The sequence below is a fragment of the Apteryx rowi genome, unplaced genomic scaffold (genome assembly GCF_003343035.1).
Source record: "Apteryx rowi isolate R43461 unplaced genomic scaffold, aptRow1 scaffold_59, whole genome shotgun sequence".
Taxonomy (NCBI): Eukaryota; Metazoa; Chordata; class Aves; order Apterygiformes; family Apterygidae; genus Apteryx; species Apteryx rowi.
This window is the reverse complement of record NW_020450860.1, coordinates 585,759-611,362: the sequence shown is the minus strand read 5'-3', so window position 1 is coordinate 611,362 and position 25,604 is coordinate 585,759. Positions and strand designations below refer to the sequence as shown.

Below are 25,604 nucleotides of genomic sequence, written 5' to 3'. Positions count from 1 at the left end.
CGATGAAACCAGAGGGCCCCCCCTCTGTCTTCCGTCATCTGAAAAATTGCGTGTTGGCCTTGTAAGTGTCAAGTGTTTGGCCCTTGAATTTTGAGCAAATTCTGGCTTAATGGGACTTTATACTGCTACAGACATCTGAAGGCCCCACCTGCAATCACAGACAGTTATGTAATTACAGACAGGCTCTGCCCTAGAGATCTGACAAACTTGAGAGATGGGAGAAAGAACCCACATGTAGATATTTTGTTTTTAAAATGTATTAAAATTTGTTAATGATATTCCAGAAAATGAATTGACAGTACTGAAAAGAAAGGACCGTTTGTTCAAAACAGCTGCTTTAACATTTTTTGGTTTTGCTTTCCAATAGTCTTGTGCTCCAAAACAACTTCTTCTAAGATGGATCAATGGTAATATAAGAAACTGTTATATTTTCTTCAGTTTGCTGACTTTTGTTGTGGTATTCAGTTATGTATCAAAAGAGATTTCACCCATCCATGTCTTAGGATCTGGGGGGTTGTGGGAATTTTTGATTTATGAAAAGTAAACAAGAATTTTGAAATGCAAAAAATTCTTTGAGTACTTTCACCTCTTAGCTACCATTTTAGGATGACCTTTAGCTTTCCATTTCACTGGGGTGATGGTCTCATTGCACTGAATCTTCAAGTTAAGTAATGGCAGTGGTTGTAAAAACATGAAAATGATCAACCTGAGGTCCTTTACCATGGCTTCTGTTGCTCTTTCCTAGAGTTCTTCAAAGAACTTCTCGAAAATGCCGAGAAGTCGCTGAACGACATGTTTGTGCGGACGTACGGCCGTTTGTACATGCAGAACTCGGAGCTGTTCAAGGACCTCTTCGTGGAGCTGAAGCGGTACTATGTGGGTGGCAACGTCAACCTGGAAGAGATGCTCAACGAGTTCTGGGCGCGCCTCCTGGAACGCATGTTCCGGTTAGTGAACCCGCAGTACCACTTCACGGATGAGTACCTCGAGTGCGTGAGCAAGTACACGGAGCAGCTGAAGCCCTTTGGAGACGTGCCGCGGAAGCTCAAGCTACAAGTGACGCGAGCATTTGTGGCTGCCCGCACTTTTGCACAAGGCCTCGCTGTTGCAAGGGATGTCGTTAGCAAAGTGTCTGCGGTGAGCTCAATCTCATGCTTATTCCCATTTCCCATGGCCCATGGATAAGGCATAGCCTTGTTCCCTGTCGTCCTAGTCCTGCAGAACACTTTAGATGTGCTTAACTCTTACAATAGGTGCCTAGATGCATTGCTGATGCTTGAACACAAACGGGACCAAATCCCATCTTTTTGATGAGAAGAGCCTGGCCATGTGGTTGTGTGGTAGGGTCACGTTCTAGGGGATGCAAGCGGCTGTCGGCAGTCATCATCCAGTATTGCAGACTAGCAGCAGAAGTGTTTTCCAGGTTGCGACTGTCCTCCTGTCTATGAAACAGCAACAGGCAGGAAATTAAATACCTTCTGCAGTGGAAATTATCATGTTTGCTTGTGTAATGGCTGTATCTTCTCAATATTGCCTTCAAATTAGAGCGAGTCGTGGGCATTATGGGCATCTATTATGGAACAGCTGATAATTTGTTCCTCGCTCCCAGGCACAGGGAGAGGCTGTTAACATGAGCAAACAATACTTCTATGATAACAGTAAATATGAGCCATGTGTGCAGGGCAGGAGCCTGYTGTAGCTGGTGCCACACACAAAGAGCCTAAGTTAGACCTCAGATGTCTACACTAAAGTCACTATTTGGGGGTCAAACGTGTGTGAAATGTGTTGGTCATTTAAATGTGTGTGCCTCTCTACTTATATACTACTTTGGAGTGGTTTAAGTAGGGTGACTTTTTTTCTTTTTGCCGTGAGATTTGTCTGTAATTTAATCTGAGTTGTACTGTATAGGGAACAGGTGTATTAGATAATTTCCTTAAAGTGATTGTGTAAGATAACAAATATTAGTGATTTCCTTTTAACAAACTCAGCTCATTTCCTGTGGGCTAGAGAATTTAGTATAATGATTTAATCAAGCAGAGAGGTTTTCTTTCCATCTACCTGGTTACCAAGTAATAAAACACCAGGCTGAAAAAGCAGGCAGCAGAGTTTGAATCACTCTAAGAGACAAGAAAAAAAGCCAAAAAAAAAAGAAAAAAAAAAAGGCAAAGCTGTTCAGGCACTCTTAGAAGCAGAATGCTCTTTTGGAGGCAGTACAAGTAGCATCATTAAGTGAGACTCATTCAAATTGCTTTGACTTACAGAAGTAATACTAAAATACTGCAGCCCGCCCTAAAAACCTACTTCCATGTTAATTTTTTTTGAACATAAATGACAAAAACAGCCTGCAATAGACCTGCATGTGTGTGATAGGGCAAAGAATATTATTAAGGAAGCACTTTCCTTTCTAATGTTTCCAGGCTCCAGGATCGAATTGTACATCAGTGGCCAGCAGTTTTAGATACTTGGACACCTTGACTGTGTCCCTCTAATAGTGATGGCACTAGGGCGATATGTGTCCATGTGCCACCTGCCTCCCTCTCGTTGAGGATGAGTGTCATAGAGCTCCTCATGGGGCATGCAGGGTTCCTCTTAAGAGGCTGCACAAGCCTCTGGCCTCGTTGATGCTGTCCTGTGAAGGGGAGGAGATGTCTGTGGGACAGTTGGCAGCTGGGTGAGACTAAGTGTCTGTGTCCACATCAGGTCAGCAGTAAGGCATGCCTACTAGTTAGGGTGGAATGGTCCTTGTCTGGCCAACCTCTTGGCCAAGGCTTCAAATTGGGTGGCTCTTGTTTCCGGCTACCTAAAGTTGTTGCAGATATTATCATCAGAAAGGAGGGGAAAAAAGGGAATGGGGATTTCACTGCTGGACAGTGAAGATGAAGTATTCAGGGTGGAGGTCCATTCACTAAGCCCAGGTATGATTTTTTGAAAATGTGCAATCACTTGATAGACAGTAAACCTGTGCAAGTGTGTGATCCTGTTTATGCTCCATCTGCTCAGAATTCATCAAAACTGCTGCAGGCTTGACATGGTCCCACAAGGGCTACAGTCCCCACATCTGTTATGAATCAAAGTTGTGAACTTGAGGTGGCATCATGATTTCTTTCTTCCTTTTGAAGATCCTCAAGTGTAGGATCGCCTTGAATTCTAGAATTAATTGCTTGAGTTTAGAAGGTTATCCAGAGACACATTCAGCTGCAAAAATAGTTCATGCTCCATGGAGAATTACAGTTACCAGCCTTTCCACTTCGGTTTCAGAAGTTCCATTTTAAACTGTGCAACTGTTTGCTTTTCGAAGCGGTAATAAGAGTCTGTGCTGCTAAATACTTCTCAAATGTTGAGTGAAGTTGTAGCTTTAGTTGCAATAGTGGAAGGAATAATCTCTTCTATAGTATTTTAATCTTATTCAATGGAAATTTAACATCGTGTTTCTGCAAGACACAATGGGAAATTCTATACATGAGTTTGAAAGCTGATGTTTTTATGCCTGCTGCTTTGCAGTTGTGTTTTGGGGCTTCCCACATTACATGTGATTAGTCCAGCTTTGCTGAGCTCTATATAATGGCTCTATTGACTTATGCTTCCTTATTATTTTTACTGATGAGTTGTGCTGGGATGTCTGCTTATACCATGGATTAACTTTTTATGTGAGGGATAAATCTTCTATTCTTCTTTATTAAAAAATGTCCAAAGTAATGCAAATTAGTTTTACTTTTAATGCTTTTTGTAGCAAGCAAGTTATATGTGCTTAACTGAAAATTCTCGGGGGGAGAAATACAAACTGCTGCAAAATGCAGCTGTTTTTTACTTTCTCATGATGCTATCATGAGAGCAAAGAATACTTTGTAGTAGAATGGCCTTGATGGCTTTTTAATGATACTATATATTTTCACACCTTCATTAGAGAGGAGACATGCATTTAGAAAGGTATTGTCCTTGTATAAGTTTGAGAGTAAAGGGGAAAAGGAAGAGATAATATTGAAAAGCTGCAAGTATGCTTAATTTCAGAGATAGAAAATAACTTTAATTTGGCATTGAATGGATCAAAAGCCGTTTGCTTTTACCCAAATGTACAACTGTGAGAAAGCTGTTTGGTTTTGAGAGAAAGCACAGACTGTTTTCAGATTATATCTAAAAAATGCATTTGTGTTTTCTGCTCAGTTTTCACCCCCTAGAATTCCCTCCTTTCAACCCAAAGAACAAAGTTCTCCAGATCTGTGCTGAACAGCAAATCTGAGAAAAAGCCCAAGTTTTCATTTCTTGCCTGCTTGAAATGCTAACTGCATCTGATTTTGGCTGCTAACGGTTGTAGGCTTCCAGTGCTTTCCTTTATCATCTCTTGAAGATTGGTACTTTCCCTCTGACCTTCCTGCCCCCCCCGCCTTTGGGGGACGGAAATCTGGCCATCCTGTAATCACTTGCTTATTACTTAGCCCTTGACAAGCACTAAAATCAGCAGGGTTAAATTGCTGCCAGGGTTGACATTTCCTGCCCCAGCCATGAGTGCTCTTTTCTTGGAGAGAAAGGAGAAAATATAAGCCAGAGCCCAGAATGACTAAAAAAGGGCGAGAACCTGCAATTCTGCAATTCTCAAGCTGCAGAAATGTTCCTTTAATGTATTACATGCGGTTAGGCCCACATCCCTGTCCAGGGTTGACACCTTTGAGGGYAAAGTGCCCAGAGGGCTTCTTGTGTGCAGATCAGTGGACAGGATGGGGTGGAGATTCATGCTGGAGCCATCCCTTCAGCAGGAGCTCAGCAGCTACCTGCACCCTTTGGACATCCCGCAGGCTGATCTACGAGCAWAGGGGGCACAAGGTGCACCTTGCTCGCCCTGCGCCGGTCGAGCATTCCTGCTTGCTGAGTTGTCCAGGGCTGTGGGAAAGAACTGCCGGCACCTGAGGGGCTCGTGGAGGGGATGAGTGGATGGTCAGGGTGTAAAGGACATGGTGGAGGGAGCTGCGCTTCTTGGGCAGGACATGTTTTGGGGAGTGGATGTCAACACAAGCTGACTTATGTAGTTTCTCTGCTTGTAGGATGCTTTGTTTAAAAAAAAAAAAATCTCAGTGTGGGCGGAGTGCTGTGGTTGGTGCCCACTGACAGCATTACATGGTGTCAGAAGGAACATGCTTGACCCAAGGGGTGAGAGGAGTGGTCTAGTTGTAGAGACAGAGAGTCAGAAGCAAATGTGTTTGAAGGACCCAGTGTGCAGCTGTGTGACACCCTAACTGGTGTGTTTGTGTCACCCATCTCTTTGCAGAGCTTCAGGTGGGGAGGTGCTGATGTGACCTTACTGCACAGCTACAGTGGCAGTGAGAATTTTCTACAGCAGCCCCCAGGAGATTTATGTCAATAAGCTGGTATTATTTATTTATTATTTTGGCCACTTYTTCCTCCTGCCATTGTTTCTGATCTTTTGAGGAGCTGCTGTGAACTTGAAGCTCTCAGATCACTTGCCCTGCAAGCACTTGAGTGCTGAAAGCCCCACAAGGTGGAAGTTGACAGCAAGGAGGCGGGGCTGCTTGAAAGGGACTTTCTGCCCATCCTTGGGAAACCCCATATAGAACAGATAAATGGCTTCATATGGGGAATACATCCACCTTCTGTCATCTGCTGTTCTGGAGAGACATTCGAAGTTGAGAGGAAGCTGCTGGAGATGTTTTACAGCGGATGAAGGAGGCTGAGCATCTTTGGTATTAGCATTTTTTTCCCTGATGAAGTGTGATGATAGCAGCAGTGGTGCTGGAGGGAATTTTCTTGAAACCATTTATTGAAGGTGACTGTGAAGGGACAGGAAATCTGCCTTCCTACAGCTGTCTGAAAGCTGGAGCAATAGTCTGATGATTTTAACCCCTTTTGCAATGAACTGTGTCTTCTCTAAAGAGGGGTCTATTGAACATGAGGTGAAGCACTGTATGTGCATAAACCAACCCATCTACTCCTTTGGCCTGTGTGAACTCCCTTGGCTCCAGACACATTTCCTGAAACACGGCACTTCCCCCTTCTATCATGGATGTTGAACATGGACCAGATATCAGCTTAGGAGAAATGGTGATGAAAATAATAAAATACTGAATAAATAAGAATTAAGGCCAGTATCATCAAAAATATTTAGGAACTGAACTCTTATTTTATTAAATATCATGCCCCTCATGATTACCATCTGAGGATCTGGATCTAAAAGTGCAGTTAGTGAGCAAAGGTCATATCTCTCTTTGTCCAGCCTTTGCGCTTGGTTTGACTAAAGGGGAGAGTGTCCTTAATTCTTTTTCAGATGAAATTTGATGTTCCCGCATCAAACAAAGCAGGGCACCCTTTGGACAAGAGCAAAACCCTCCAGTGAAGTGACAAATAGAAATGAGATTGTTGCTTGTGTGCATTGAGAGGAGATGAGAGACAGATGATGCTTCTTCGTGGGCAACTGAAAACCTGCCAGAAGAACTAAGAAGCCCTTTTAGTGTCACAAAGGGGCGTCCGAAGAAGCAGTGCTGTCCAGGCAGCGAGCCGCAAGCCGTGGAACAAACGGGAGGGCTGTCGTGCACAAGGACATTCTATTCCACGTGCCAAGGGCAAACGTCAATGCAGAAAACAATACCAAGCAGTTCTCCACATCAAAGATGACCCTGAGAAGACCTGCCAAGAATGTGGCTGCATCTGCCTCAGCACCAGCCATCTGAGGGACTGCGCTAGGCATAACCTTCGAAGTATGCTAGAGCAGCAGTCATCGCGGATTTAATGGGCTGAGGGCGCACATGGATGTGGCTGTAGGTTCGGAGCTGATGGTATCATGCAGGAGGGTGTCAGTCCACTGACTTTTTTTTTGTTTCCCCCTTGCCTTGCCTTGCCSTGCCCGGCACTGTGCTTCTGCTGTTAAGTTTGAAAACAATATTAGGGATAACTGAGGCAATTTTTTGGTTTAGCTGCCAAGATAAATGTTCTCATTGTTTTGCTCATTAAAGCAAACAAAATGTTCGTAGTTGTCTGCTGTGCCTCTGGGTTGGGGGAGAGGCAGTTGATGGATCCTGCTTCAGAGAAGAAACTTTATTTGAAAAGGTACATTGTTCCTGAGGGCACCGAGGGAGGAATTGCCTACCCTGGAGTATTAGGGGAGGTGTCTTCAGGAAAGAACGTTTCCTTGTTACTGAAGAGAACAGAAAAATGGTCATTTTACACTGGTGTGGCTCTCGCTGGCTTTTGTTAGGGGGTGGTAAAAGCCTTAATTGGAACAACTTCACCTCTTCAGGGCAGCTTCCCTTTTCTAGTTGCTCCGTAAACAGTTGCTGCAAGAGGCATCTGCTCAGCGCTCTGAGATCCGATCTGCTCTCGCGTGGGCTCCCAGGTGCCAGCAAGGCTTGCCAGGAACCGAAGGAGGCACCGTATCAGATTGTCTTGTGCACTTGCCCGCGCCACGTGACTTGCCCTCAGAAATACTTCGGGTTGACTTCAGAGCGCGTGAGAGAGAAGTGGAGCAGATAACGCAGGAGGCAGGACGGCGTACAAGATGATATAGTCATATGGCTGATGAAGAGCAACAGCTAAAGAATACAAATCATTTGCAGTATCTCCCRAGACAGCACACTGCTCTCCTTTTGACACATTAATATTAAAACCGGGCAGGTCAAGTGAATAGTGTTTTGATTCTCGGGAGTTCTGCTTTGTCTCACTGGCAGTTTGACATCTGCATGAATAAAAAAATAGAAAACTATAAGTAGGGAATCGAGCATAAATGCACCCTTGAACTTTTCCTCGCATGGAGGTGACAAAAACCAGAAAGATAAAGCTGCAGAAAACGTCACCACAGGCAACGAATACTGAAGAGGCACAGAGCTGTGCTGTGCCGAAATATTGCTCCTAGATGTGCTCTGTTGCACAAGACCTCGGAGGCCCAAATCTGTGGTTGAATCAGATGCCTTCTAAATTATTCATGTACTACCACAGGGCCAGCTGAATTGGTTACTTAATTCCGAAACACTTTCATTGGAATATTTGGGGTGGGGAAGGCAAACCAAAAGCTGTCTGAGCGATCTTCTGTTTCACAGCGAGCTGAACTTTAGGACCTGCATGTGCCAAGATGATGCTCTTGCAAAAAACTGAGTGAAGGAAAAAATTACGCAAGTAAGGCTGTGCTCCTCCAAAAAAATGGAGGACACCTCCCTCGTCTTACTCTGGCTTCTCACCTAAAGAATCACACAGTCCTTGCTTCGCTCAGTTTTGGAGTTATTTTTTAGGTCATTAAATCATCTTTCTATGCCACTGAGAAGTTCTTTCAGTTGTCTTTGTCCAGTACTGCCCTAATTCAGTTTTTACAAGGAAAACAAAATAGAAATCAAAAGTAATTTCCCTGCATTTATTTTCAAATTGATGGATTTTATGTTTTCTGATGTCTGTGCTGCTGGCATGGCAACACGGCTATTGTGCAAGCATGGAAAATAAGAAAGCCTGAGTTATCAGCATTATTATAAATAGTTATTAAAACTGACAGGATTTTAAACGTTATTATTAGCGATCTTAATGATAACTTTAGGGTAGAGTGAGAGAATAACATGTTGCTCTGGCTGTCTGGTAGCTGGTGGGAGTGCCAGCCTGGCTGGAGCTCCCTGCGGGACTGTGCACAACCGGACTTCTGTCATCCTTCCTCAGCAATTAGTTGCCTTATGAAGGAGGAGGGGAAAAAACAAACTGGATGATTCTCTGACCCTTATCTTACTGCATGTGTCGATTTTCTTGAGTTTTGGTGGCTTTGTGGTGGGTTGTTAACAAGGCATTTCACTTGATAGGCGAGTTCTTTAATGGTGGAGTTTCTACTAGAAGAGGATGCAGCCATCTAAAATTGATAATGAGTAGGAAAGAGATTCAGGATGTGGGGCAAAGCATTTCCCTTCAGAAATGTGTGTTTGTGACTGAAAGAGCACATCGTTTTTACCTGATTAGATCCTCACTAGTAAATGTAGGTGGGGGATTCCTCCACTAGCATGGCGTGAAACACTCGAGTTAAGCAAAGAACTGTGTGCTTCTCACTTAATTTTGTGGATTGTGTGAAAATCTGTATTTTTAAGAAGCAAGTTTGATATGAATGTGAAGATTGGTGCCAAAACACATCTGTTAGCAGCTTTTAATCTTCACGTTTGACAAAGCGTATAGACATGGACAAATTGTAATTTACATGATGAAACCACAGGGTGATGGATTGCTGCAGTGGCATGGAACAYCACGGAAAGGAAATAAATTTCGCAAGATAAAAGGAAGGGGGTTGGAGTGCATTTACTTCTATTATAAGCTTTTACAGGGTACGTGTACTACAATGTACTACCTGGGCTCAAATCTACTAGAGTAAATCCTCTTCAGCAAATAAAGCTTTCTTTGGGACTCCGCTTTATTAGAAAGGAGATTATTTGGTTTTGAGGGTCATTCTAGAGTAGGCTTTGAATGAACTTGAGTTGCTTTCCAAGATAAACACAACCCCAGAACAAAGCATATCTGGGTTTACTGTTACATGCAATGGTGTTTTAAGAGCTTGCACCTGGCATTGCAGAGTGAACATTAAAAGCTTGTGAAGAATTGCCAGTGCAACATATGGCGCAGCCTACTGACAGATCCAGAGTTGGTCTGGACTGGGTACTGGCCTGTTGCCAGGGGTTAAGGTTATCATTGCAGTGACATGCAGCAGTTAAGCATTTATCACTGTTGTAACAAGGGGTAATTGCTCATCATCTTCCCTGAAACTCTTACAGGTGATCTSTACTCCTGCCTTCCTGTTGCCTTCAGAAACCATAAAATGCCAGATTTGGACCGATGAATTTCTTCTATGTCTTCCTCTTCACCTGCAGTTGCATCTCGCAAAATATTGCCTTGTCTGCTCGTTGTGTCCTTCATTAGTTACGGCTCAGTCAGGCTGCTGCTGCAGGCTGAGGTTTGCAGAAGGCAGGGTCTGTTTTTAGCAGGTCAGTCGCCCTGTTCAGGTTGGTCCTCTCCTTAGCTCTGTGTAGGGCTCAAAGCTGCCAACCTATGCAGGCAAGGAAGAAAAACCACGATTGCTTTTAAAATCATCCCGGGCCTTTGTTCAAAGGATGCGTGCGGCATCTAATCCAAGTGACCAGCCAGTGTCTTCGGCGATCGGGCTTGTCTGCAGTGGAACGTTGCAAAGCGGCTTCGGTTTTCAGTACATCTGCTAGAATTCATAAAGATCAATCCGATGAAATATCAAAGCGGGGCGTGGGGCAGATGCTGTGATATCGCAGCCACTCAGCACTTGCGGGGTGAACTGGGAACCTAAGATGGGAAGGCGCCTCCTGGGTCACTGCTGTGCTTGGGATTTTTCTCAACACTGTGTCATGCAATCCCTTTCATAAAACCGCAGCGTTCCATGTTATGGTCAATGAAGCCTTCTGCCCCCCCATCCTGCTTAAAATTCCTCTAGACTCTGGCTGGTTCTATGAAACTTTTCCTAATTTTCCTYCTGGCCAGTTTCTGGTGTCTTCTGTTTAATGTTGTTGCAGATCCTCGCCCCAGGAGCGCTGGGCACGGTGACGGCCCTTCCCTGGCCACGTGCCGTCTCTCTCCGAGACCAAATGCTCCTGGGAGGGGAAGCAGTAGGACTGCCATGGGAGGACGAGCGTGATCTGCTGACAAACCTCAGCAAAGAGCATGGAGGTCCTGGCGCCTACCACTGAGTCGCATGGGAAGGGATTTTTGTCAGAGAAAGGACTAAACTGGGGGATCCTTCAGAGCTCTGCCTCTGGCTGCGAGATGATATTTAGTTCCTTCTTTCCCCCTTCCCAGCATTTTTGTTTTGCAAGGACTGGACCATCTGGATGGCAGATGATACCTTTACATTTGTCTGTTTTCAGTTTTCCTACTATAAATCATCTGATTTAGCTGTTTTCTATTGCTTGAGCTCTTCCCAGTGTTTGAACTGGTTCTGCTTTAAAGCCGTGCTGTTCCAATAGTGAGCTTTCTGCTGGGGCTCCCGCTCATGCTGCGCCTTCCAAATATATACGCTCTGAAGCATCCAAATCTGATTCCCCCGTCGCCGCAAACGGTTCTCCGCACTGAGCACCCCCTCTCTTTTTGCTCAGCCAAATGGGCTCAGTCTCGCTTGCTTTTCTTCACGAGGTCTGAACAGAAAATAACGTTAGTTAGTTTTGTTCGGTGAGGATCTGTTTAATTTGCCTCAGTTTTGTAAACGGCTCTTCTTGTAAGCAGGAGTTTCGTAACGCTGGGGCAGCGAAGGCTTTTTGTTTGCAAACGTATACAGATGAGGGCTCTGGAGACCACGTGTGCTCCTGCCCTGGTGCCATGAATTCTCAATTTTCTGAAGTCTCCGCGAGACTCGGCTCGGCCCGGCGGGTCAAAGGACAAGCTTTTCCTTTGTCTTCCTTTCTCAGTGCAGCAGAACGGCGGAGGATTTCGTCTTGGCCAGACATGCGGCGGTTTCTGACGGCATCTTCTCTGTCTGCCCGAGTTGCGCAGAGCTATTTCATGGGATCTTAACTTCTTTCTCAGAGCCGTTACAGGCTCTCCAGTTGGGGTGTGTGTGAAGGAGTCTCATTTACTTTCTAAAAATTAAAGTGGCTTTTGTTGACGGCAGCAGGATCAACCAGCTCTGGATGTCTGAGCTGTGGGAGCTGTACCCTAGAGCTGTAATCAGCATTCCTCGCAGGTAAAATCCAGCTCCGAACTCCACCAACCACAGAAAATTGTCCTTTTGTCTTTCTATCCAGTTTCCTTGCCCATCAAAGGGAAATCATGGTCTTTTTTGAGTTGTTGGAAAGACAACAGCTTTTTATCTGTTTTCTCGTTTCATAAGAAAAGAGGGTTTAAAATATCTGCTGCTTCTGGTTGGTTAAGCCTGCCCGTCTCCCCTAGTGAGGCGGGAGGTGGAAGTCTATTTTCCAGAAGTGCTTGTGGTGTTTGCCTGGTGGCATCTGTGGGCAGCAGGATCCATGCCTTTGGYGTGTTCATCTGTAGAGAAGGAGCCTGTCTGTGCTCCCTCCGACCCCTGCGCCACGCCACAGCGGCAGCCGTGCCGGATGAGTGCTCGGGGCTGGAGCATCCTCAAGATGCTTGGCGTAACACAGGGCTCAAGGACATCCCTACTGGGCCAGGACCAAGGTCTGTCCAGCCCRGGTGGCCTGAAGCCAGTGGTGATATGTGGGAAGAGCGTAAGAATAGGGCAAGCAATGGAGAGACTTCCCTGGGATATTCTCCCCACTTCCAAAAATTGCTGTTCAGAGGCTGGCTGAGATAGAGGTGGTGAACGTGATAGTCTGGGGTGGATCTTTCTTTTGAGAATTTGTGTAATCCTGGGTGGGGTGTGGTTCTTAGTAAGAGCTCTGCTTCCATGAACTTTTTCTGCTTTTTTCTGGAATCCATGAAAGTGTTTAGCATTGATCTCCTGTGGCAAGGAGCTGCACCGCTCAATTGTGTGCTGTATAAAGGACTGGTTGTGTGTGCGCGTTTGTTTTAAATCTGCTGCCTACTAGCTTAATGTGCTGCCTCCTACTTTTTTCAGCAGAAGAGGTGGTGAACAGTTGTTCATACTCATTTTCTCCCAATGTGATGGACTTTGCAAAAGTAGGGCCCTCAGCTTCAGGCCTTAAGGGTGGTACCAGGGCTTACACCCAGGAATTCTTCTCCATTCACTTTTTCATCCTGTCTGCCATGAGGTCTGTTCCCAGACCTTCAGCAGAGGASATGCTCCATTTTTGTCAAATGACCCCTCTCTTCTGGTGTGATATGCATTTCCTTCCTTCAGAACCATCTTGGATCATAACGTATTGAGATCACTTTCCGCAAAAGCGTTGCAAGAAGTCTGAAGTGCACTGCTTAAAACAGTAGAGACTGTTCCTATTTCATCGGCATATCTCTGACTCCATCTTAATTTTCCACGTTTGTATATAGTTAGTTAACACTTAAATTTGCTCTTGGGAGAGATTGTCTGTTTAGTGCTTTACTTGGACCTACCATGTGGTCAGCATTAATACGTTGCGCTAGCATAATGCTTTTCAGAGTGACTGTGTGGAAATTGTTTCACTGAGTGTTTTGAAGCTTGGCCAGAGAGTGAATCAAATGTGAATGACCATGAGTCACTTTTGAAAATAGCCCCATCGAGGGTTCAGAGGGTGACTCGTCTGCTGTAGATAGCTCCGCTTGCATGGGCGAGAGTGCAAAATTGCCGGCATGTCGGCTTCGAGGTTCATCCCAGCTTGTCTTCAGTGCTTTGTCCTGAAAGGCTGTAGCTGCCACCTCCTTCGATTGTGGCTACCTCCGGGGGAAAGGAATCACGTTATGTAGCGTGATGGGTACTGAGTATAAATGAACCTGGGTATGTGTCATGTAAATGTTGTGTTCCAGGATTTGAATGTAAGATAAAGGAGCTGCTCTCTCTGCGAGAGAGCCCTGCTGAGCGATTGTCAGGGAAGAGCCGAGTCGGAGCAGCTCCGAGGAGGAGGGCAGCTGCCTCCCTGGGCTGTTCCTCRTGGGTTTGTTAAGGGGATATTGGCAGCATCAGATTTCTGCTGCTTTCTTAAAAACAAAACAAAACAAAAAACAAAAAAACCCCAACTCCTGGCACCTTCTCCTTCAGTGTCTGCAGCAGGGCTGAGATAACGTGGTCCTGTGCTCTGCCCTTTTGGCATGACTGCCTCCTGCTTCCTTCCCCTGACCCCTGCCTCGTGCAGTGCAAGGGGCACCCGGCGAGCTGCGTGTCTGCCTTCGGGTGCCTCTCTTTGTGGCCTAAAGGGTGGTCCCCTAATGCCACGCAGCTTTTCCACSTGCAGTATTGCAGCGCAGGTTATATTCTGCAGGGAGGTGGCCAGCCTGGAGCCCTTGAGTGGCAGGTACACCCAAGGAGGAGGACCGAACCACCTCATCTGCTCCCTGGGACCACGTAACGGCGGAGCCCTGACCAGAAAGCGCTGGCTGTCTCGATYGCATCTCCTTTGCACAGTTCTGTTCCCACCTGCCCCACTGGAAACATGTGGGGCTTTTTGCTAATTTTCTTCTCTTTTCCCCTTTTTCTCTTTTAAAGGTGAACCCAACACCGCAGGGTACGCGAGCACTGCTGAAAATGATGTACTGCCCGCACTGCCGAGGTCTAGTATCAGTGAAGCCGTGTTACAATTACTGTTTTAATGTCATGAGAGGCTGCTTGGCCAATCAAGGGGATTTGGACGCGGAATGGAATATCTTTATGGGTAAGGCAATATGGGTTAAAACTATTCATGTGAGTGTAATGTGGATAAGGCAACATGGGTTAAAACCATGCATGTTAAGTGCACGATGATATCGAGTGTCGCTTATTTGAATGGCATTTGTGAGTGGCTACGTGCTGAGCTACAGTAGCTTTTTAAGGTATTTGTAATATGTATCTTTCACTTCTACATCTCCGTATACGGCAAAACTTTTGCAGTTCACGTTATTTTCTAAATAAATGAGACTTTCATTGTGCCAGTGACCTCTGTCGCAGCGAGCTCTAGGAAGATGAAGCTGCCATGCGCTTGTGAACTTGGAGTGTCTCTACTTGTTGGAGCCAGTCCAGCTTTGACAGACCTCATCTGTCTTGCTGCAGCCTGTCACGACTGTGCTCGTGCCGGTTTGCATTTACAGGCAGGAAGCCTGAATTCAGCACGGTATCCAAGAACGTGAAGGCTGAATTAGATAAAGGCCAAATACCTATTAGAAACAGGCAAAGAGCCCCAGTTCGGTGAGGGGGACTTGCTACCTCAAGTCGTGCGCTGTCTTGCACTGTTGACTGATGCTGCACTTGGATCTGCTGCTGCCGCCTCTCCTCTGACTCTGACTTTGTCTCTGGCCTTTTGCCTCTGCTTTCAAGGACTCCCATCGTGCAGCCTCTAATGTGCCCAGCCATGAGATCCTCTGTTTTTTCCCAATGTATGTGCAAACTATTTTTTCCATGCTACTCCTTATATGTTGTTGTCACCATACCGCTATCTTTCCTAAATGCAGTTTTTTGCTAAGCAGTCTGGGAGTCTCTCTGTCAGTCGCAGTGAGCTTTGGGAAGAGCTGCAGGCCTGCATTTTACATTTAAAAAATTGAATGGGACATGTGTCTAATTCTGTTTTTAAAGAGCTCATTTGGAGCTCCGCCACTATCCTTTTGAAATGTTGATAGGCCTTGCACGATGCTGTGTTAATATTTTTGCTATTGTCTTCCTYCTGCTTGCTCGTTCTCTTCCATGCTTATGAATTCATATTATTTGGTGTATGAAATTCAGACTGAAATGATAAATTCTACACGGGGCCAAGACTCTGCAGGGTTTGTGATGCCTCAGGTTTTGGGAGTGCAAGCAACAGATAAAAGCTGAATGTTTTCATTCGTGCAGACTCCTTTTAAAGAAGCCTTGATTAATCTGTGGAAGAGCATCCTTTGGGAACAGTCTCTTCACTCCAGTTACTGTGTGATGAAGTGCATGCGTAAAGTTTCTGCAGCTCCTGACAAGGCTGTGGTACTCTTCYAACACTGCTCTTGGAAAAAAATAGGCTGTTAGGAAAGTAAAGATTTCTCATTCGTTAAACAGTGAGATTAAAAAAAAAAAAGGGAAATTGCTGATAATTGGCATTTCAGACTGGATTTAAATCTTAGAACTTGTTTTCCCATGTTTTGTCCACTGGCTTTTCACTTAACTGCCTGTGCCAACTGGATGTGTGCATGGTATTATTTTCAGAAGGCTTTTTTTGCCTGTGCATTCCATATAGGGAGTTAAATGTGACACTAAATTGGGTTTCCAAGTCATTCTCTGGGAGGCTGACATCCCCCCCCATTCCTCCCAGCCTTCTTTCTCATGAGAATATTAAGTATTTCAGCTACAATTGTTGCTGAAATAGCTCAAAGCCAGGAGACTTGCAAACATCTAGTCCAAGTAGAAAAGAGGAATCCCATGAAAGGGAAGGGCATAATGCCAGAAAACAGACAAAAGCACAAGCAGCTAATTGCTGTAGGTGGTATGCAACTAAAAACGAAACTTGGGGAAGCCAGCGAGCCCCGTCACACGAGGCTGATCAGGGACTGCATACAATRATTAAGTTTATTAAACAAGACAAAATAAATAAATGCGATTCCAGGTTGGAAGCAAAGCTTTCTTCTAGCAGTGCTTCCTTGCRTAGAGGCTTCTTGCCCACTCTTTGCTTCAGTATGGTATTATACTTTCTTGCATTTATTGGCCGTGCCTGCTGGTTTCTCAYACTCTGTGCTGATTCTTGCAGTGGATTCTAGATGTAGTCTTTAGTCTGTTTAACAACAGAACAGGTGCTAGTTAGGTTGCAAATTTTGCTTTTAATCTGAGTTTGCCACTTGAGGCAAACTGAATTAAACAGATCTGGTGTTTGCAGGGAAGACATGTGTGCCAAATGGCTTCTGTGTATGTATTTTTAAAAACAAAAAACACTTAAAAAAAAAAAAAACCCCAAACCCAAAAGCCACCTGCATGCTCTCATGCTTAATGCTATTTTGCGTTGCAGGTTTAAATACTGACTTACAATGATGATTTATTATGTGTCAAAAATAGATTTTGAGAATAGTTAAATAACTTAGATGGGCAACTTGCAATAAATAGTTCAAGTATAAATTAATTCAGGTACATGYGAGTATACATGCCCCCATGTATATAAACGTGTTTCTGTTTTAAAACATCAGAATTTGTAACATCATTTCTCACTGTGGTATGGCAAAGTTTTTCATCTTTGCCCTTCCTTTCCTTTCAATAACCTTTGTTTATCTCCATATTCATTGCCTGGTTTTGCCCAGACTGACAAATTTTGTATGAGTAGCTCCCATAGAGTTAATGAGACTTCCCTGAGTTTATACGCAAGTCGCTTGCCGCTTTTCTAAACTGGGACCTTGGGTTTGTTGGCTTTTTTAAGACAACGACTTTATGCTTGCTTACTTCTGCAAAGTGCCATTTAAAGCTGCAGCATATGAAATAATGACCGAATTGCAATCTTTTCTCCCGTTTAACTACCTTTAAATTGTTTCGCCATCTCTTCTTGACACAATTGTACACCAATTAGACAGGGCTACACTTTGTCTCAARCGAGCTCTTGGGGTGGGGGGGCTTCCTGAATGAACAGTGTTAATCTCCAGTGCCTTTTCATGATTTTTTTTCCACAAAGGTTTACTCTGCTCAAAGATGTAGAATTCAGGCTCCGTATACATATCTGGAGTACTACTTTGTGTGCAAAGAATTCCCCCCCCCCTTTTTTTTTTGAAAAAAAAAAAAAAAAAGAAAAAAAGATTGTTGTTAATGAATGGTCAAGGTCTTCCCCCTCCTTCCCTCCTCTTTTAAATCAGATCTGGGGGTTAAGACTGAAAACTGCCTTTTGTTCTTCAAGTCAGACAGTGAGGCTGAAGATGTGGGTTTCTGATTATTGGGGGCACAATGCAGAAGAATTGCTTTCCTCAGCGAGAGCGAGCCGCTTTGTCGCCGCGGATTGTCTCAATGCCAGCAGCAAGGACAAATGTATGCGGGAGGAAAAGGGTCTTTAAGCGRTGGTGCGGTACGGTGGAGCGGTGTTTTTGTTTATTTATTTATTTATTTTTCCCCCCAAACCCACTTCTGTCGCCCCGGCACAGGGAGGAGAAGACAGCCTGGGTCAGGCTGCGGGTTTGTGATGCATGACCAGGGTACAGTTTTCCGCTTTGCCAGACGTTTTTGCGAAGGAGATCGACCTCTCTTGCGGTGGCTTGTAAACGTCGATATATTTGAACCGGAGCTGGGGAAGGGGAGAGGAGAGGAAAATCTTCTGGGCAGACAAGTTGCACCTGCTTAATTTATGATTTTAATGCAACTTGCCTCCCCTCTTACAGCACGGCTTACGTTATCTTGAACCCTAGCCAGCCTTATTTAATGTCAAATGTTGCTGCCGGAGGCAATGCGCTGCTAGCTATGACTGCTGGTGGGGACACCAGCCAGCTCCTGGTGGGAGGTAAAAATCTGTAGGATATCCCCCAAATCAAAACCATGCACTAGGTAGAGGGTCTCCTCCCCCCCTCCTTTTTTTTTTTCTTTTTAATGAAAGTTTATTTCATTTAGTGCTTCTCGTTGGTATCTATCACTGCTCCTGAAGAGCTACAGTTGAATATATTCTCCAAGGCCAATTATTACTTTCCTTATCTTTTATAGCCAGCTTTGGCAGCTCTGCTGGAGGCCGAATGCATTTTCTATATCAGCAGTCAAAGCAGCGGCTGCATTCCTTAGCTGTGATACATGTAACGCCATGGCACCACGAGCAACAAAGGACCCAATTCGCTCTACATTCCCATGGTCTTGTGTATGGCCTGCCCGGCTCAAAGTTTACAAAGACGCCAAACAGCCAGAAGAATTGGGGTTTATGTTTCCTTTCAGTCTTTCACAAACACTTTATTGATCTGCGGCCTTTCCTGGCCACTCGGAGAATTAAGTAGTTACAAAATGGAATGATTTTCCCTTTTTTTTTAAAAAAAAAAAACCTATGCATTTTGTGTGTTTTATTATCTGTCTATTCATAATATTTTTATTTGAAATGAGCGGCTTCCTCCAAACTGCGATGGGATGCCCTTTATGTGCGTGAAAAACCCCCAAAGCTTTGACAATGATGAACACATTTAAGTTGTGCTCCACTTGTTTACAAAAGTCTCCATTTGGTAGCACATCAAAAGCATTTTTCTCCCCTCTGGCACAATGGTATATTCATGCTAGCAGTCATTACTCAGAGATTTGAAGCATCACTTTATTGGAGCCCACCACAATACAGTCTAAGACTCTTTGTTTCGTTTGTTATTACCTTCTTTAAAAAAAAAAAGAAAAAGAAAATGCATTTAGTTCAGACCTGTTTGTAGTCACTGACGGCTAAATTCCAGCCATGCCCCGCGACAGCTCTGTCGTTAATGCTGCTTGTGCGTGTCCGCGGGAGCGCGGGTGGCTCCTCGCAGATTTTACTCCCTAACCACTGGCACCTTGGCTGGGCTGGGCGAGGGCGACGTCCGCCTCGGACGGCTCTGACGCCCCGGGCTGACGTTAACGGCACGCGCTCGAGTGTCCCGGCGGCTCCTCGGAAGTYGTTCTTAAGACGCGTTGCTCAGCTCATCAGCCTGTAACTCACTCTCCGAAAGTCTTTAACGTATTGACTTGTCTTTAAGGAGTGGTTTTGCATGCTGGGAATACTTGAGCAATTCATGCAATTTTTTTTTTTAATATACAAGTAGCATAATTGTAATTCTGTCATCAATTTTTTTTTTTAGTGCAGTTTAAAATGACTAAGGCATTAAGGCAAAGCTGTTAATAAATTGTTTAATATGTGGAATATCTTTATAGGGCTTTAACTGGTAATGTAAACCCGCAGAAGATTTTTGCTTTTTGAAAGTACCTCCTGCGCTTTGGAGGAGAATGAATGTCATGAGAAACACTTTTCAAGAGAAATTAATAGACTGAATGTGGAACGCCCATTTCTCCCTAATGGAAGGGAACAGGCGTATCCTTGGAAGTGGGAGGAACTCCTCGGGAGAGGGTTTCCTCGGGGCCTGGAGGGCGCCCTTACGATCTGGCCTTCCGCATCGCACAAGCCAGGAAAATTTGAAGAATTAAACGCGACTGGAAAACTATAAATTTGTGGCATAGCTGCCCAAAGTGGCGCAGGAGAGGAGAACAGAAAACAAAATGCCTGAGGAATGGAGGGACTGCAGTGAAAATTAGCATTAAGTAAAGGTTGCGATGGATGAAAAGAGACGACTGTTTAGCACGAGGGGCGTGCCTGGGCGTACCTTTTGGGGGAGAATCAAAGCGAAAACTTAAACGCAACGCAGGGCAAAAACTTTAATGCCAGTAATAGTTTCCCAGAGGAAGCGGTGGAAATTTGGTGGCTGGTACATTTAATGATACGTTGGATCGGTACGTTTGCGTTAGCAGCAGGAGGACTGATCCAGCATTGACTGAGGGACTTTTCCATCTCCCCTTTCATAGAGATGTGGCTAATATGTCATTAGTGCCCAGCGTTAACCCTGGTCTCAGGCAGTTTCCTTGTTGCAAATAGTCCGTGTAATGTCAGAACGCAGAATCCTTCGACTTCGCCGGCTCAGCGAGGTCTGTAGCTTTGCATCAGGGAAGGATCCTAGTGATGGTGCTCTTTGTCCTTTTTTCCTTRGTTTCTTGCATGCTGGACCAGCACAAGGAAGCTGATGGTTTTCTCTGTCTCAACTTTGAAAGCGGTGTTTAAAAACAAATGACACAAGGCAAATCTTTAGTAAATAAGTAGAAAGAGGAGGGATTTAGGTAATGCTTGTTCTAATGGGAGCAGCTGATTACAGACTGCCTTTTGGCAAACTGCAATAGCTTGCCCTCATTTAATGCAGCTTTTGATGTATATGAGTCCATGGTTTGGTGCTGGCAGACCTGCAGTGCTGTAAGTGCCGACCAGGCCAGTGAAGCTATAGGCACCAGGAACAGAGAAAATATTTCCTGGAGATGTGTACTGGTCAGAAGTGATGCTTTGGAGGTTAGCTTCTATGCATTTGTGTAGCACCTCCACCAGGTCCTTCTCCAGCCTCCMCACTGGGCTTCTTCCTAATTGCTGCATCTCTCATCCCGACAGCAGCCGGCAGTCTCGCCCATGAGGCCTGCTTGTAAAACATTTCTGGATTCACAGCAAAGCATTCACTTGTTCAAGTTTGATCATGTGGAGTTGCAAAAGGCAACACTGAGTTGCCATTTTATGACTGATGGGGGGGGACTCATTCCTCTTTGGAGTATGTTTTAAATGCAGAGTTTAGAGCAGAGGGCCTCTGCTCCTCTGCACGCTTGATATGTGTTATCCTTGAAGTTTCTCCATTAAAACCCTTTGTTTCTCTCTCTCTCTTTGTGTTAGACTCTATGTTGCTGGTAGCAGAGAGGCTTGAGGGTCCTTTTAACATTGAATCGGTCATGGACCCCATTGATGTGAAGATTTCGGATGCAATCATGAACATGCAGGAGAACAGCATGCAAGTATCTCAGAAGGTAAATGGGCCAAGGGAAGAGTCCGACTTTATTTATCCAGTACATTGCATTTCCCTGTTTTAGTCAATAATAGTTTTTCTTAAATGTCCTTTCAAGTAAACATAATGCTGTTGTATTATTTTTGTGGGTGATGGGGGTTTTGGATTACTGGTTTTAGTTGGACTCTGAAGAGAAGGGCTCTTGTGAAGTCCCATTTTGTAAAACCATTTCCTTCGCTTGCGTAGGTTTTCCAGGGATGCGGCCAGCCAAAAACACTTGCGCAAGGCCGAACTGCTCGCTCTGTCTCTGAAAGTGGTTTCAGCGCTCGTTTTAGACCCTACAACCCAGAAGAGCGGCCAACGACGGCTGCTGGCACAAGTTTAGACAGACTGGTGAGTGCGTGCTGCCCCATTCCCGCCGATGCAGCCCAGGCGCTGCCCGTACAGCACGAGGTTCTCCGTCGTGCCCGTGGCTAGCGCCGACAGGTTGTCCGGGTGAAGGTTTCACATGAATTTGGGAGGGTGTGGGAATGTATGCACCCACAGATCTGTGTAGCACAGTGTGTTTTTTCCATTTGTAATTTATAGGATTTTTTAATATTCCTTGGCTGTCTTAAACTCTCTGAAGGGTGTAATCTGCCCATGGCTCTAAATGTGAATTACCTCAATGCTCGTGTGTCAGAAAGTGCCTGTTTTAAAGGCTCCAGTTATGAGTAATATGTGTTTGAAGAGTGGTGTTTGATTTTGTATTAAAAAAGTAAATCAACCATCAAGACTGTGCAACTTTGCATGCAGCGTAAAGATCTGGCCTAGACGTGTCTGTTGTGATAAAAGTATCTTTCCAGCTTCGCTTTTAATGAGTGCTTSGTATTCTGGATTGTGTCCTGTTTTCTATTCTTTCTTTCTTTCTTTTTTTTTTTAAAATAGGTTACTGATGTGAAAGAAAAGCTGAAGCAAGCCAAAAAATTTTGGTCATCTCTCCCTGGCAATATTTGCAATGATGAAAAGATGTCCGTAGGCACTGTCGATGAGAACGAGTGCTGGAACGGGAGCGCCAAGAGCAGGTTTGGAGACGCGGCTGAGCGGCGTTAACTCCCTCCCTCTCCGCCCCTGCGCCGCGGCCGTTCGTGGCGGCTGGCCCGCTCTGCCCGACCTCACCGCTCCGTGGTGCGGGAGTRACCCAGCTCCCTTGGGGCCGGCTGCTGCAGGGACCTCTTCTTGCAGCTGGGAGAGCTTGTGAAGTTTGATGGTTGTCCAAGCTCTGCATGATGGTTTGTTTTAAAGACGGGAATTGAGTCCAGCTGTCCAGATGTGACAACCATTCAATTATCACACCTCTCCTCTGACCAAAACCTACCTACCTGTCGCTCACAGGTCTTGGGAGCTGCTTTGTACAAAATCCTGTAGCTTATCGTGGGAGCGGGGAGTGTTTCTGGCAGACAGAGCCRGGATGCTTGTGTTGTCCAACAGCGTGTTGCCTTGGTGCTCCCCGCTTGTGTTTCTCACGTGATGCTGATCAGGAGCTGTTGCTGGGTTTCTTGTTGAGCAAGTGTGAAAGAGATGAAGAGGCTCGTGAAAGGTCTGCTCCTCCACTGCTGAGGGCAGCGGCAGGAGGAGGCCAATGGTTTTCATGTGTGCGTTTTATGGAAAAAGAGCTATAAAACTTTTTTTTAAGTAAGAAATTACCAACACATGAATCAGCCAAAGGATTTCTGTCATATGGTTTAGGTAACCATTTAGCTTTTACTTTGGAAATAAAAGATTTTTTTGTTTCTGTTTGCTTACTGATAAAATAAGCAAGAAACAAGATGTTCCATTAAGAAAAAATATTCAAAGATTTCCAGCAGTTTTTCTAAGTAATAACAGTTTCTGCTCTTGATATTTTTGAGGTGCAGGATTGAGCCTTTTTTGTACAAATTTTATATTGTTTTGTCGGTGCCTGAAACTGCTTCGCTCCGCCAAGGCAATGGTTTGGGTCTCCGTCACGAGTAATGGCTCTACTGTCCTGAGGTCTTCTTTAGCAGCAGCTCATGGCAGGTTTCCCTCCTGGGTGAGGGATCTTGGGCAGCTCATCATCAGTAAAGAGAGGAGGTGGAGGCTAAACGATCTGGAGCCTTTGCAACCCTAGCCAGGGAGAAAAAGGGAGGGCCTGGGGCGCTCTGTACGTCGTTTACTGCCATCCTATGTGGATTGTGCAAGATATTTTGCTTCACTGTTACTCTTTTCTGTTGCTCCAAAAAGTTAAAATTCAGTGACCTTCCACACTTTGCTTTCCCTTTGAAATCTCTTTACAATTTATAATATTGATAACTAATAATAGTAATAATAATAAATCCCTCCCAAATTTAGGGCAGAGTTTGAGCATGCCCTTCAGACATGTGCTTACATCTCACTGCCTGATCTCCAGGGTCAGTAAATTATGCTAAAGACTCTTCTCTCTGCTGGCATCATAACTAGGCAAAAATAATGTTTTCTTCTCTTAAACGGCGATTTTTTTTGCAAGTTGGGTAATTGGATTTAGCAAAAACAAAACAAAGAAGTCACATCTCTGCTGTATAAGAAACTAAGTCCATATACCTGTTTTAGGAGACATAAATCCTATTAGTTTTTRTTCCTCAGTCTCTCTTTAAACCCATAGACTGGGCTGTGTTCACATATGCGGTGTGGCAGAGGAGGGTGTTCACACCTCCTTGGGCTGAGCACATTGGATCTTCTGTACTTTGATTAGTTGGCTATGTTATCTCATTTTCAAAATCACAGATGTCTTTCCTACTGGGGTTATTAGGGGAATTGCATCTCATGTCTGCATGGTGAGAAGTATGTATACAATATCTCGGCTTGATTTTGAGGTTCATTATGCAAAGCCAGAATGACTCCCTTGTCCCTGACAGTTACCATGGGTTTCTCTGGTATAAYTGTGACCCCAAAGATGATTTTCCCAGAAGTGTCACCTAACTGGTGGTGGGCAGGAGCTTGGGCTGCAGGGACTCACCCTGCCGAGCTGCTGCTCCRTTAACAGCAGAAATGGTTTCTTTTTAGGTATGACTTTGCAGTGACGGGAAACGGCTTAGCAAGTCAAGTGAATAACCCAGAGGTGGAGGTTGATATTACCAAGCCAGACATGGTGATTCGCCGGCAAATCATGGCTCTCCGGGTGATGACCAATAAACTGAAGAATGCTTACAGTGGGAATGATGTTGACTTCATTGACATAAGTATGTTTGCTGCTGTTTGTCTTTGCTGTTTTTTTGCCTTTTAATTGGATTTCATGCTAACACAGGGTRTCTGGTTAAGCTTCAGATATTTGTAAGCGTGTTAGTAAAGAGGGTGGTAAATGGCATCTCCGACAGGCTGTGTGCGTAGGGTCATTCCCAGCACTGCTATCTTCAGAGGGGTTTAAGATAGCCATGTGTTTAAGTCTCACTGACTGGAGGCCCATGCTTAAATCTCATAAATGTTGAAATACCGAGTGCTGYGAGGCATCAGCAATCTCCTTATGTCGAGAACGTCAGGAAGGCGTCTGTATGCTTTGGGTTTTTTTCTGCTGCCTCTKGTAAGTGAAATGTTCTGCTGCAGATCATAAAGGAATACAAAATGTATTTGTTTTCTGTAGGTGAGGAAAGCAGTGGAGAAGAGAGTGGAAGTGGCTGTGAACTTCAGCAGTGTTCCCCCGAGTTTGAATTCAACGCAACTGAAGTTACTGGAAACTCCAACAAGAGCGATAAAAATGTGAACACTTCTGCCGCTACCAGTAGCGGTTTATCACGAGCAGCCTTGTTCTTTAGCGTCTTGTTCTTGGCCCTGCAAAGACAATGGAGATAATTGTGCAGCTTAGGGGAAAAAAAAAGACTTTTATTATCAAAGTTAGAAGGCACCTGCTTTCACTTTTATACCATCTAGTGACTTTGCTTTTTAAGTTAATGGACAACAGTGTACAGTTTTTACTATGTTGCCACTGGTTTTAAGGTATTGATTTTTTTTTTCCCTTGCTATTCTGGGAATAACAGGAACGGGGACTACCAGTCTGTCCCATTCACCAAGAATCCATGTTAGAGGTGGATAACAAAAATGTATATACAAGCCTGTAGTTAGCTCTGCATTTGTGTCTTTATCACTTTTCTTTTTTTTTATTTTTTATTTTACCATATTTCTTACAAAAACAAAAAAAATCCCCAGGGTCCTTTTGTGGCATGTAACAAGTACGTGTTTCTGAAATGAGAAATATCTGTACAGAAGCAAGTTTTATTTATCATGTTATCTTATGGGGGAAAAAATAATTGCCCAACAAGCAGAAAACATGTTTCACATAGTTAACTTCCCATTTATCCACATTATGTTAGTTGCCTTATCTGGAAAGGAGTGGAAGTAATTTGTCTTTATTATGCGGTAAAACAGAATGTGAAGGCATAATTGGTCTATATGCCATATGCCCCATTTGCATAAAGCATTAATACCAGGAGCAGGTTTTACTTTTTTTACAGGATGTTTGGTTAAATTGGAAGAGACTACAGAGAATTCCAGTTTCGCAGAAGCTAAGAAGAGTTGTCACTTGTTCCCCTGGATCCTTGCAATTAGCTGTAACTCCTGTAGGTCAGTTCCCGCCGTGCATCYCCAGGGGGAATAAGGCATTAAACTTGTTC

General features: G+C 44.5%; 1 protein-coding gene across 1 annotated transcript in view; it reads left to right on the top strand.

The window, feature by feature from the left end:
• The window catches only part of GPC4 (glypican 4), a gene marked incomplete at its 5' end in the record, with an annotated part of 42,077 nt that extends 16,707 nt beyond the window's left edge, over window positions 1–25,370 (top strand). Inside the window, 7 exons of the mRNA XM_026082690.1 lie at window positions 746–1,137; window positions 14,030–14,195; window positions 20,856–20,986; window positions 21,211–21,357; window positions 21,892–22,028; window positions 24,004–24,179; window positions 24,578–25,370. Of these exons, the coding sequence (XP_025938475.1) occupies window positions 746–1,137; window positions 14,030–14,195; window positions 20,856–20,986; window positions 21,211–21,357; window positions 21,892–22,028; window positions 24,004–24,179; window positions 24,578–24,786 (1,358 nt within the window). The remainder of the gene's footprint in view (window positions 1–745; window positions 1,138–14,029; window positions 14,196–20,855; window positions 20,987–21,210; window positions 21,358–21,891; window positions 22,029–24,003; window positions 24,180–24,577) is intronic.
• Window positions 25,371–25,604: the final 234 nt, after the last annotated feature.